The sequence below is a fragment of the Triturus cristatus genome, chromosome 3_1 (genome assembly GCF_964204655.1).
Source record: "Triturus cristatus chromosome 3_1, aTriCri1.1, whole genome shotgun sequence".
In the NCBI taxonomy this organism is placed as follows: domain Eukaryota; kingdom Metazoa; phylum Chordata; class Amphibia; order Caudata; family Salamandridae; genus Triturus; species Triturus cristatus.
This window is the reverse complement of record NC_140583.1, coordinates 805,452,594-805,465,856: the sequence shown is the minus strand read 5'-3', so window position 1 is coordinate 805,465,856 and position 13,263 is coordinate 805,452,594. Positions and strand designations below refer to the sequence as shown.

The 13,263-nt window shown below is 52.6% G+C and overlaps 1 protein-coding gene across 1 annotated transcript in view; it reads right to left on the bottom strand.

The window, feature by feature from the left end:
* USP40 (ubiquitin specific peptidase 40) overlaps positions 1-13,263 on the bottom strand; it is a 667,009-nt gene that overhangs the window by 311,805 nt on the left and 341,941 nt on the right. The window contains exon 22 of the mRNA XM_085646205.1: positions 4,386-4,472. Coding sequence (XP_085502331.1) covers positions 4,386-4,472 — 87 coding nt within the window. The remainder of the gene's footprint in view (positions 1-4,385; positions 4,473-13,263) is intronic.

Below are 13,263 nucleotides of genomic sequence, written 5' to 3'. Positions count from 1 at the left end.
CATTGCTGGGCTGACTTTGCTTGAACGAGCCAGTCGTCCAGGTAAGGGTAGACGTGTATGTGCTGCCTCCGTAGATGTGCCGCCACAGTAGCTAGGCACTTTGTGAAAACCCTGGGTGCTGTGGTCACGCCGAAGGGAAGGACTTTGAATTGGTAGTGCTACCCCTGAACAGTGAACCTGAGGTATTTTTTGTGTGAGGGGTGAATGGGTATGTGGAAATACGCATCCTTGAGGTCCAGTGTGGCCAGGAAGTCTCCCTGTTTGAGCAGCGGGAGGACTTGCTGTAAAGTGAGCATGTGAAAATGCTCGGAGAGAATGTAGCGGTTCAGGGGTCTCCGGTCTAATATAGGTCTGAGTGACCCGTCCTTTTTTGGTATTAAAAAGTACAGGGAGTACACCCCCGTACCCTGCTCGTGGACGGGTACGACCTCTATTGCGCCTTTTAGTAGCATGCTTAGCACCTCCTGCTGTAAGAGCGTTAAGTGCTCGGAGGACATAGGACGGTGTTTTGCAGGTATTGTGGGTGGAGTTGAGGTTAATTCTAGGCAGTAACCGTATTTGATAATGTCTTTGACCCACCTGTCCGTGGTGATGGAGTTCCACGTGGACAGGAACCTTTGTAGCCTTCCCCCGACAGGTGTTAGGTGGTCGGGAGGAAGGGAGAGGGCGTCACTGTTTGTTCTTGGGGGAGGACCTGGTGTTGCCGTAACCGCGTCCTCTGCCCTTTGTGCTTGAGCCACGATAACCACCCCGGGTGTTTTTATCGTAGGTGCTTTGTGTGTTGCTTTTGTTGTAGGTTTGCTGTGACCCCTGTCCTCTACCTGCTCCTCTATTTCCGGGGCGACGAAAGGAGCCGCTCCGAAAGGACTGCGTTTGAAGAGCCCCCATGGACTTTGCAGTGTCCGTGTCCTTTTTTATTTTCTCTAGGGTGGTGTCAACCTCCGGCCCGAATAAGTAGTCGGGGTTGACAGGCTGGTTGAGGATGTTATTTTGTACCTCCGGTTTGAATACGGAGATTCGCAACCAGGCGTGTCGTCGCAACATGACGCTAGTGTTTATGGCTCTGGCAGCTGTATCTGCGGCATCCAGTGCACACTTGATGGATGCGTTTGTGAGGAGTTGTCCCTCCCTGATGAGGATCTCTGCGCCTTCTTTGAATTGGTCAGGGAGATGTTGGAGTAATTGTTCTAGTGTGTCGTAGTGTGCTCGATCGTAGCGGGCGAGGAGCGCCTGAGTATTGGCAATGCGCCATATATTCGCTGCCTGGGCCGCAACCCGTTTGCCGGAGGTCTCTAGCACCTTGGACTCTTTGTCCGGGGGAGGAGCATCACCTGTTTGCGAGTGTGCCCGTTTGCGAGCATTCGCAACTACAATGGAATCTAGAGGTAACTGGCCTCTAATGTAGGTAGGGTCCCCAGGCGCCGACCTGTATTTCTTGTCGATTCTGGGGTTTATTACTCTTGCCCTGGTGGGTTCTTTGAAGATGTCCTTCGCTGGTTTGAGGACACCCTTTAACATGGGTAGAGTTTTTATATTCCTTTCTGAGGATGCGAAAGTGTCCATGAGAAAGTCGTCCTCCAAGGTGTCAGAGTGGAGTTGCACCCCATGATTGGCCGCAGCACGTTCTATTAGGGCGTTGAATGCGGCAGTGTCCTCTGTGGGAGATGTTTTAGCTCCATAGAGTTGCGGGTCCTGTGTATCCATAGGTGCACCCGAGTCTACAGGGTCATCCCAAGCTTGGTCAGGGTCCTGTTGGCCTTCAGGGTCCATCTCTCCGGGGTAGGGGACGTGGTCACCCATGTAGTCCTCCAAAACGTCAGTGTCGGAGTGTGTGGGAGAGAAGGACTGTGGATCCTGGTAAAAGGAGTGGAGAGGTTCGGAAAGAACTGGTTCCGAAGTCACTGGCAGCTTTTTCTTAAGCGGGATCCGGTAGGAGTCCAAAGCTGACTCTGAAGTTATTCTCCTTTTGTGGAGCACCATCCTGCCGGTGTCGGCGTCGATGACATGTGACGGAGACGACTCCGCAGGAGAGCGTTCGGCAGGCGTGAACGTGGTGTGGGTGACCCGTGTTCTGATCTGGAACAGTTTTGGGGCCGTGGATGGCGGCAGGCCAAAAGTGATATTGGTCGGTGCCGAAGAGGTCGGTGGAGCTTTTATCGGCTCGGAGCCTGACATGTCCTGGAGGACTGCTTTGTGTCTGGTGCGTTGCGCAGCAACGGTCCGCACCTGGAGTGCCATGGAGTCCTTCGTGCCGGCCGTTTCCGTAGAGGCGGGCGTGGACTTTTTCGGTGCCGGCGAGTCATCGAGTCGAGGGGCGGCAATGGCCGTCGACGTCTTTGATGAGTGTGCCTTTGGTGGTGCTGTCGAAGCGGGGTGCGACGCAGCAGGCAGTTTGACCTTTGGGGTCGGAGCCGATTGTGTTGGTGCCGGTAGCCGAGGAGGTTTGGTGGCACCGAAGCTCTTTTTCCGTGTGTCGGCGCCCACGTCGGCTGCTGCAAGCTCGGCACCGAAATCTCGTTTGGTGCGGTCGGCGCCGACGGGTTTTGCTGGCGTCGAAGGTGTGGTGGGCCTCGATCCGACCAGCGTTACTTTCGGTTTCGGTTTCTGGTGAACCAATGCGGCTTTCGGTTTCGGTTTCGAAGAAGGGAAACCAGCCTTTTTGGGTAGTAATGGATGCCGCTGAATGTCCGAGGCCGGGCCAGAAGGCGGGGCCGAAGAACTGCGGGATAGGTCTTGGGTAAGGCCCGAAGGCGATCCCTCGACCGGACCCATAGACTGGCTCACTGGGATATCCTCAGTCTGTACGGGTAGGCCTGGCTCGTCACCGGAGCTACTCTCTTCGGCCCCTAAGGCCTCATTGTAGTCTCCTACCTCGGTGTCGGCTTCATCTCTGGAAAAGAGTTGTTCTTCGACGTCTTCCGATACGGAGTCGTGTTCGGAAGCGGGGCTGGAGGGTAGGTTCTCCACGTCTTCGACATCTTCGTCTTCGGCGCTGAAGATGTTGGCTGGGGCCGGTGCCGCTTGCTGCGCTTCGAGTCGTGCTGCTCGTCGATTCCGAAGAGTCTTCTTGGATCGGAATCGGGCACAGGCCATACATGTAGATTCGTCGTGATCCGGTGAAAGGCATTTGTTGCACACCGGATGGACGTCGATATGGGGATATTTCGCATTGCATACCGGACACCGCTTGAATGGTGTCCTCGATTCCATCGTCGATGAAGGGTCGATGGTCGGGGAAAATGCGAAAAAGTTGGTTCTGGAAGTTAGTAAACTAACAATATACTAACGATACCGATCGGGAACAGTACCGACGCGAACTAAGGGCCTTTTGGCCTGTAAAAAGGTTTTCCTAACTTGAGTCAAGATAAGCACATCCGAACCCAATGGCGGAAAAAAACAATCTGAGGATGGAGAGGATGCCCATGCGCACTGTAGTCCAGGGGAGGAGTCACCTATCCAAGGATACTTCGAAGACTCTTCCAGGACAACAACGTGCAAACATCCGGACCCAACACTAGGCGGCGATCTATGCACAGATATGAATTCAGCAGCCCACATGCCTCGAACACTTGTTTACAATTTTAACTGATCCCTCCAGTGTGGAATTTCCCACCATCTCCACAGCTCCAAAAACAAGGACACAGGAGCTCACCTAGGACAAATGTTCCCTGGACTAGGAGCAAACTCGATGAACCATGCCACATAAATGTGGGTTAGAGTCCAGCATCCTATTAGGAAGTGACTTCCCATAATAATTTAGGGACAAAATAAAAATCTACATCACTGTTCACATTAAAAGTAGGACTGAAGCTGATAAAACAGTCTGAAGTGCTGAGGTGCTTTTGGTAGTTTTATTTGAATTTTTGGGATATGTACCCCTGATCTGTGCTACAGAAATTGTATGGGTTTTTTTTCTTCATCATCTTTAAGTTAATTTAGCATCAGGTGACCCAGAGTACTGGGATGGATAATTACAGTCAGGGAAAAAAAGGAAAGGGGGCTTGTTACACTTTCATTTCCCTTTATTAATTAAAGGATACCTATTGTGTTCCTTTTAGAATAGGAAGAAAAAAGATTGAAACAGTGAAACAGAAAAGGAATACGGGACGTTTCAGCTAGAAAAATCCACTAGATTGCACAGAGAATTATGTTTGTTACCCTTAGGGCTTTATGACTCAGGGACAGCTAAGAATGTAGATTATAGGGCTCAGCTGCAAAGGAATACAGAAACTTTTATCCTGGATGGCTCTAGGGACTGGCATAGTTCTTCAGATCCTCTGGCCTCTATAAATAGATGGGTCAGAAGTCTGGCAAGGTCAAGACATACACTGAATTAAAGCCTTGACCTATTGAAATGTACAGTTCCAAAGGCTATACGTGTTTACCTCCTTCACAGATATCGTCTCCTCCACCAGGATCTCAAGTTCGGGACCCTCCTGCACATCACTTCCCATGACAAAATACAGGAAGAGCTACAAAAATAAACAATAACATTTACCACTGCAATTTGCTAAATCATATATCAGTGGAACAAATGGCTGTTCACAAAGTACAGAAACAGAGCAACAGAACAAGTGGATCATCCTTTTATTATGTTTAATTTTCAGGTAAAAGGCAGCCGGGAGGTAACAGAATATCACAGAATAAAAAAAAGAAGTAAAATACATTGAACAGAGAGATAATGAAGAGGTAGGCACTGCATCATGACAAGATAAGATGTCTAATATGGTCTTGTGACGTTTTGCTGTGCAACTCTGAGTTACATTGGAGTGGCCTTACCTGCCACGTGTTGGGTGAAAACCCTAGGTTGATCTAGACACACACACTACAGACAAGACTGTAGAAGCCAGATTTTTGTTGATCCAACAGATTTTAAAAAAAAAAAAAAGAAGAGGCTGCCTCCCAAACAGACAAAGAACATCACAACCAGTATTACTTGGGTCACACATCACAGGAAATCACTGTGCATCGTGCAAGAGTAGGGCTATCGGCTTGATGAGAGAACATTGTTTAATCATCCCAAATCCTGCTTTCTATACATGAAGTGCACTTCCCACCTAGCCGCAAAGGACGCTTTACATCAAAGGCTTTCTTGGAACCAGCACAAAGCTACAGATATAACAGCCACCAGGAATGGGTGCAAACACTTAAATATATATCCTCATGTAAAATTAAAATGGGTCAAAGAGAAGTCGTTACTTGAGCATGCATGGATCATACTAGCATATCACCTAGAGACACTGCAATGCTTTCAGACTAAGACAAAAGATGTCCCACAAATTGGGTTGTACAAGGTTGTCTTTACCAAGCCAGTATAATGTTGCCTGAACCAAGCCGGTACAATGTTGCCTGAACCAAGCTGGCACAATGCTACCAGAATGAAACCAGCCTGATGCTGCCCAACTCAGGCTGAGACAATGTTGCCCGACCCAAGCCGACAATGCTGCCCAAACTAACAGGTTACTTACCTTCGGTAACGATATATTTGTAAGAAACATTAGTAGTGATAGATTCCTTACCTTAGAATTACCCCCAGGCGTCAGACTGGATCCGGAAAGTTCGCCAGCAGTACCCCTGCGCGTCGCAAGGTGGCGTCGTGCGGCTCCGTGTCCGCCGTTGGCGTCGTGGTCACTGAGATTACATCGTGGCAACTACTTAGATGCCGCCCTTGCGCGCTGACGTCAGTTCTGTACACGACTTTCCGCGCAAGGCACGCAGAGCCATTCAAGATACTGACCACTAGTGCCTTGAAACTTTGGCCCTGAAAGGGATGACCTTAACCCTAGAAATCAGTTCACTGAACGGGGAGGATGGGTGGGGCGGTAAGGAATCTATCACTACTAATGTTTCTTACAGATATATCGTTACAGAAGGTAAGTAACTTGTTCATCTGAAAGAAACACATAGTGATAGATTAATTACCTTAGAATAGATACCCCAGCAATACCAACCCCGGTGGTGGCTCTGCGAACCAAGATCACACCAGGAAGTCTCGGAGAACAGAACGGCCAAAGAAGCAGTCTCTCCGGACTTGGCTGTCCAGGCAGTAATGCTTAGTGAAAGTGTGCAGCGAGGCTCACGTGGCTGCCTGACAGATGTCTTGTAAGGGGACACCACGTCCCAACATCGTAGTGGCAGCCGTCGCCCTGGTGGAATGGGTGCGCAGCCCCAATTGAGGCTCCTTTTTAGCCAAAGAGTAACAGGCTTTAATACACAAGACGACTCACCGGGAGATAATCCGCTTGTGTACAGCTCGACCTTTCTTTGCGCCAACGTAGCCAACAAAGAGCTGGTCATCCACCCGGAACTGTTGTGTGCGATTCAGGTAAAAGGAGAGCGCATGTTTTGGGTCCAGACGGTGGAGCCTCTCTTCCTCTCTAGAAGGATGCGGAAAGAAGGTGAGCAAAGTGTTGGTCCGCCCAATGTGTGAAAAACAGTGACAACTTTTGGCAGAAAGGATGGACGGGTTCTGAGCACAACATTGTCCGGATGGACAGACAGAAATGGAGGTTTACAAGAAAGAACCTTGAGCTCACTCACTCGCCTAGCGGAGGTGATGGCAACCAGGAAAGTAGTCTTTAGAGTTAAGAGATGTAGAGGACAGTTGTGAAGAGGCTCAAAGGGAGCGCACATCATTCAATCAATCAATCAAAACATTTGTAGAGCGCACTACTCACCCGTGAGGGTCTCAAGGCGCTGGGGGGGTGAAGGGGGTGCTGCTACTGCTTGAATAGCCAGGTCTTGAGAAGCCTCCTGAAGGTTAGCAGTTCCTGGGTTTGCCGTAGGAGGATGGTGAGGGTGTTCCATGTCTTGGCAGTGAGGTGGGAGATTGATCTGCCGCCAGTGGTCGCTCTTCGGATGCATGGGACGGTGGCGAGGTAGGCAGAGCGGAGCTGTCGGTTCGGGGTGTATAAGGTGAGTCGTCTGTTGAGGTATGCCGGTCCTGTGTTGCGGAGCGCCTTGTGTGCATGGGTGAGGAGCTTGAAGGTGATCCTCTTGTTGACGGGAAGCCAGTGTAGGTCTCTCAGGTGAGGTGTGATGTGGCTGTGGCGAGGGATGTCGAGGATCAGGAGTGCAGAGGCATTCTGTATGCGTTGTAGTCGTTTCAGGAGTTTGACCGAGGTCCCTGCGTAGAGGGCGTTTCCATAGTCCAGCATGCTGCTGACGAGGGCCTGGGTGACCGTTGTTCTTGTTTCGGTGTGGATCCACCTGTAGATCTTGCGGAGCATGCGGAGGGTGTTGAAGCAGGAGGACGAGACAGCGTTGACTTGCTTGGTCATGGAGAGTGTTGAGTCGAGATAAACCCCAGGTTGCGTGCGTGGTCGGTGGGTCTCGGTGCTGCTCCCAGAGCGGAAGGCCACCAGGAGTCATCCCAGGCGAAGGGGGTGGAGGCGAGGATGAGGACCTCTGTCTTGTCCGAGTTCAGCTTCAGACGGCTGTTCTTCATCCACTCGGCAACGGCTTTCATTCCTTCGCGGTGGTTTGTTTTGGCGGTGAGGGGGTTCTTGGTGAGGGAGAGGATCAGCTAAGTGTTGTCGGCGTAGGATATGATGTTGAGGCCGTGTAGTCGGGCAACGTGGACGAGCGGTGCCATGTAGACGTTGAACAATGTCGGGTTGAGGGTTGATCCTTGGGGTACGCCGTAGATGATCTCGGAGGCTTCGGAATGGAAAGAGGGAAGGCGGACGCTCTGGGTTCTGCCGGAGAGGAAGGAGGTGGTCCATTCCAGAGCCTGGTTTTGGATCCCTGCGTTGTGGAGGCGTGTGCGTAGGGTGCGGTGGCAGACAGTGTCGAAGGCGACATCAAGTATGTAAGAACCAGATTCAAGTCCCAATGTGGCATCAGAAAAGGAATAGGAGGAAAAAAGGCGAGTAATGCTTTTGAGGAATCTATTTACAACAGTGAACTTGAAAAGAGAGGACTGATCTGGGAGACTGAGAAAGGCCGAAATACCAGAGAGGTAGCCCTTGATAGTGCCCAGAGCAGAGCCCTGCCGGGCCAAAGAAAGAAGGAACAAAAGGACTTCTGAAAGAGGGGCAGAAAGGGGATACACAGCCTTTGCTGTGCACCATGCCACAAATTTGTTCCACCTACAGGCGTATACCAACTTAGTGGAGGGCAGCCAGAATGACATTACAAACTTCAGGAGGCAAGTGAAAAGGAATCAACAGCCGCCGCTCAATCTCCACGCAAGGAGGTGGAGGCTGGACAGGTTCAGCTGGAGGACCGTCCCCTGCGACAGACTATCCTCCCGAAGAGGCAGTTGGATCGGGGGATCAATGGTCATACTGAGTAGCTCGGGATACCATACTCTAAGAGCCCAGTCCGGAACCACAAGAATGACTTGGGCCTGGTAGCGCCTGATCTTCAGCACTCTGGGCAGAAATGGTATAGGCGGAAAGGCATACAACAGACCACAACTCCACTTGCGACGAAAAGCGTCGCCGAGCTAGTGCCGCCGTGGAAATTCCAACTTGCATAACTGCGCGTTCTCTTTGGTGGCGAATAGATTTAACCAAGGCTCTCCCCACTGTTGAAAGATACCTTGCACAACGTCAGAGTGAAGACGCCATTCGTGATCCATCATGCACCTGCCACTGAGTTCGTCCGCCCGGGCGCTCAGTGAACCTGTCAGGTGTTGAACCACCAGGGAAATGCCCTGATGTTCCAGCCATATACAGAGGCGCAGAGCCTCCTGACTTAGGGTCCACAACCCCACCCCACCCCACCCTGTTTGTTGCAGTACCACATGGCGGTGGTGTTGTCCGTGAACACCTGCACTACTCTCCCTTGACAGAGGGAAGGAAGGCCTTGAGTGCAAGTCGGATCGCCCGAAGCTCCAGAAGGTTGATATGGAGCTGGGACTCCGCTGGAGACCAGAGGCCTTTGATCTCTGCCTCTCCCATGTGGCCGCCACATCCCAGGAGGGAGGCATCCGTCACCACTGTGTGCTCCGGTTGGAGAAGGGAGAGGGATCTGCCATTGACCCAATGCCGGTTTGTGAGCCACCACTGCAACGGTCTTGCAGTGCCCTCCGAGATCTGGACGGACTCGGACAGGTTCCCCTGATGCTGCGCCCACTGGAACTTCAGGTCCCACTACTGGGCCCACATATGCTATCTGTCATGCTCGATCAGCAGGATGCAGGAGGCCATGAGGCCCATAAGCCTCAGAGTCAGCCTGACCGAAACCCAGGATAGAGGCTGGAAGATCGGAATCAGAGCCTGAATATCCTGGACTCGATGTTCAGGAGGATAGTCCCGAAAGAGCGTCGTATCCAGAACCGCTCCGATGAAGAGGAGCTTGTGAGAGGGAATCAGGTGAGACTTCAGCCCATTGATAGAGAACCCCAGCAAAAGCAGAAGGTCGGCCGTGGTCTGGAGGTGGGAGACGTCTGTTTGTGGCGATCCCGCCTTCAACAGCCAGTCGTCGAGATAGGGGAAGACTAGAACCCCTGATCTGCGCAGATGAGCTGCGACCACCGGCATCACTTTCGTGAACACCCGAGGGGCGCTGGTAAGGCCAAAGGGGAGCACGGTAAACAAAGTGCTCGTGGCCTACCGTAAACTGCAGGTAACGCCGGTGGGCCGGCAGGACCGGAATATGGAAATATGCGTCCTGCAGATCCAACGCTACCATCCAGTCTCCAGGGTTGAGGGCAGACAAGACCTGAGCCAGAGTTAATATCTTGAACATCTTCCGGAGGAAGCGATTGACGTTCTGGAGGTCTAAGATAGGACGCAGGCACTTGTCCTTCTTGGGCACCAGAAAGTAGTGGGAATAATAACCACGACCTACTTCTGGCGCAGGAACGCGCTCAATGGCCCCCTTGGCCAAGAGAGCCACAACTTCCTGTTGAAGAAGTGCCAAGTGATCCATGACATGCGGTGGTAGTGGTGTGGCATGGCTAAGTCTCGAAGGGGAGGGAGTAGCCCCTTCGGACTATTTGTAAAACCCACCTGTCCGTAGTGATGGTGTGCCAGTGGGGGAGGTGATGGCAAATCCTGACGCCCACTGGCGTTTGATGGGCCTGAAACACTAGACGAGGAAGGTTTGGAGGCGGTGGAGGTGGACTGACCCGCCCGCTGGCCCCCTGACCCACCTCGGCGGGTCCCATGTCCGCGCTGGGACTGTTGCTGCGCAGGCCTGTGGCTCTGAAGTGAACGTGTTGGGGCCACGAAAGGTGCGAAAGGCAGAAGGCGGAGGAGGGCGAGTGGCCGAAAGGCCCAACGACTTGGCCGTAGCCCGTGAGTCCTTAAAACGCTCCAATGCACTATCTGCCTTGTTGCCAAAAAGGCGAATGCCATCAAAGGACATGTCCATGAGTGTTCTGGACATCCCCCGAGAAGCCAGTAGTCCTCATCCAGCGACTGAGCGCCACTGTCGTGGAAATCGCTCTGCCCAGCAAGTCGGCGGTGTCAAGGTCACATCGAATTGTGAACTTGGCTGCATCTCTACCTTCAGCAATAGCCTGCAAGAGCACTGTCCGGGCCTCCTCCGGACACAGAGCACTTTCACCACTGTATCCCACACAGAGTGGGAATAACGGCCCAAGAGGCATGCAGTGTTCACAGACCGCAGCCATGAACTGGCGGAAGAAAAAATCTTCTTCCTAAACTGTTCCAGTCTCTTGGATTCCCTATCCAGGGGTGCGGTAGGGAAGGCGCTTTAGGACGTGGAGGCTTGGACAACCAAGCTCTCAGGGGTGGGGTGTTGGGAGAGGAAAAGGGGACGGCCCAGGGCCGGGCGATGGCGTCGGGCCAAGTTCCTATCCACAGGAGCCCCTGTGTTGGGCCTGGACCAGGTGCCCAAAAGAATGTCAGAAAGTGCCTCATTAAAAGGCAGAAGTGGCTCCGCAGAGGTAGCCGCCGGCTGAAGCACTTCTGCCAGGAGATTAGTCCTGACAGCCACAGTAGGGAGTTGGAGGTGTAGAGCCTTGGCTGCCCTGCGTAACACCACTGCGTAACTAGCACCCTCCTCCGTAGCCACGGTAGGAGGAGTTAGTATGCCAAGGTCAGGAGAGTTGTCAAGATAACTGGTATCCCCCAGCTCCTAAGCCCAGTCCGGGTCATACTCACACTGAGCTGCTAGAGGGTCCTCAGACCCCTCCCAGTCCTCCCCTTCCTCCGAAAGCTGATGAACAGCCCGAAAATAAGGAGGCTGGACATGGGGATAGAAATCTCCCATAGGCGGCGGAATCTGCGTCAAGCGACGCCGTACCTGCTCCGTGTCCACATCGGGGCGGAGACCTGGAACAACGTCGTCTGGTGCCACGGGCGATGTCGGAGGTGGTGCCAGTGAGGTCGGTGGAGGTGTCACGAGGTCAACCGAGATCCAAGTCTGGATCCTTCGGAAGCCGACAGCGATGCTGGAGCAGCTGACAGTAAAGGGCGAGGACCCCCAGTGGGGCCGGCGGGGCCCGAATGCGTGCCGGCGGGTCCCAACGGCCCAAAGAGGCGGGCCATGGCTGCCAGAAATTCCTGCAGCTGGGCCGGAGCTGCAGACGGACCCGGGAAGGGCGGTTAGGCCGTCGGCGACACCGCAGCCTACGCCGGAGCCGCGGGGGAGGCACCACCCGCACCCTCAGCCGCGTTGCGCGACGGGCGAGGGGAAGTCGGTGAGCGATGACGCTTCTTCGACTTCTTGCGATGCTTTGTCTTACCTCAACCCGAGTGCGAAGACTTTGATCCCGACAAACGATGCTCCACGACCAGTCCCTCGACCTCCCACAGGACCGGGAACTTGAACAGCGCGGAGCAGACAGCCGGACTTCAAGCAACTTTCGGGACCGCTCCAGCAAAATCTTCTGCGCCATGGCCCGGCAGTCGGGGCATGACTTGGGGTCGTGGTTGCGCCCCAGGCAGTAGAGACACAGGCGGTGCGGGTCCGTCACCGACATCATACGATGAAAGTCCCCACAAGACCTGAAGCCGGGCATCCCTACGGCACCAGGAGTCGATCGACTCGAAAAGAAGAGATAAAAAGGCCTCAAAAAAGTCAGTCAAAAAATGACTGGGGGTACCGCTCTCTCCGGATCTGCGCTTGCTGGTGCGAAAAAGAAAGAACAGACGTCAGTGCGCGAGGGCGGCGTCTAAGTAGCTGCCGTGACGTCATCTCGGCGACCACAACGCCAACGCCGAACGCGGAGCTGATCGACACCACCTTCCGACGCGCAGGGGTACTGCTGACGAAAACTTTCCGGATCCAGTCTGACGCCTGGGGGTAACTCTAAGGTAAGGAATCTATCACTATGTATTTCTTTCAGATCAATCGAACACAATGCTGCCCGAACCAGGCTGACAAAATGCTGTCCGAACCAATCTGACACAATGTCGTCCAAACCAGCATAACAATACCGCCTGAGTCAAGTGGACCCAATGTCGCCCGAGCCAAGGCAGCACTATGCCACCCAAGCCAGTCTGGCACAATACTGCCCAAACCAAGCGGGAACAATATTGCCAGAACCAAGCTGGCAACAAAGCGTGAACTAAGCAATTAGAAATGTTTCCCAGCAAAGTTACTATGTGCCTATGTACTATGAAGTTGCCAGAATTCCCCTAGATCAAGCTACCATAATGCCCCAAGTATCCCCCATTTCAAGACATTAAATGCCCTACGCCCAGCTGCATCAATCTCTGACCAAGCCACTATAATGTCCTCACACTAAGCCGCTACAATGCCCCCTCATTAAGCTACTACAGTGGCTCCAAAACAAGCAACTATGATGCAATGTTCCCAAAACCAGCTACTACAATGCCCTGGGACCAAGTAACTGCAATGGCCTAGGACCAGAATAAAATCGGCATATCAACAAAAGACAGCCAGGATAGTATTCCAATAACAAAGTATGTTTCATATTGCTAGATCTCTCAGCTGCCTTCGGCACAGTGGACCATTCCACCCTCATAAGCACCTTGGAGTCTCAAATGGGATTCACCTGCTGTCTCCTTCACTGGTTCTCTTCCTACCCTTCCAACTGACACCAGTTCACATGGTTACCTCCAGGTCACAAAAGATCCCTATCACCTGTGGAGAACCCAGGGTCCCATAATACTGTCTCCTGTCATCTTCAACATTTACATGGACCCACTTTGCACTGTATTCCCAGATATAAGTATCAAGATTCACGAATATGACAAATAATAAAATCAGAAAATCTCCTCTGCTTCAGACATTCAACACCTCAAATACTGCCTGCACATCATCCAGACCTGGAAGTCAAGCACCTACCTGAACCTCAACCCAACCAAGACAAAATTACTA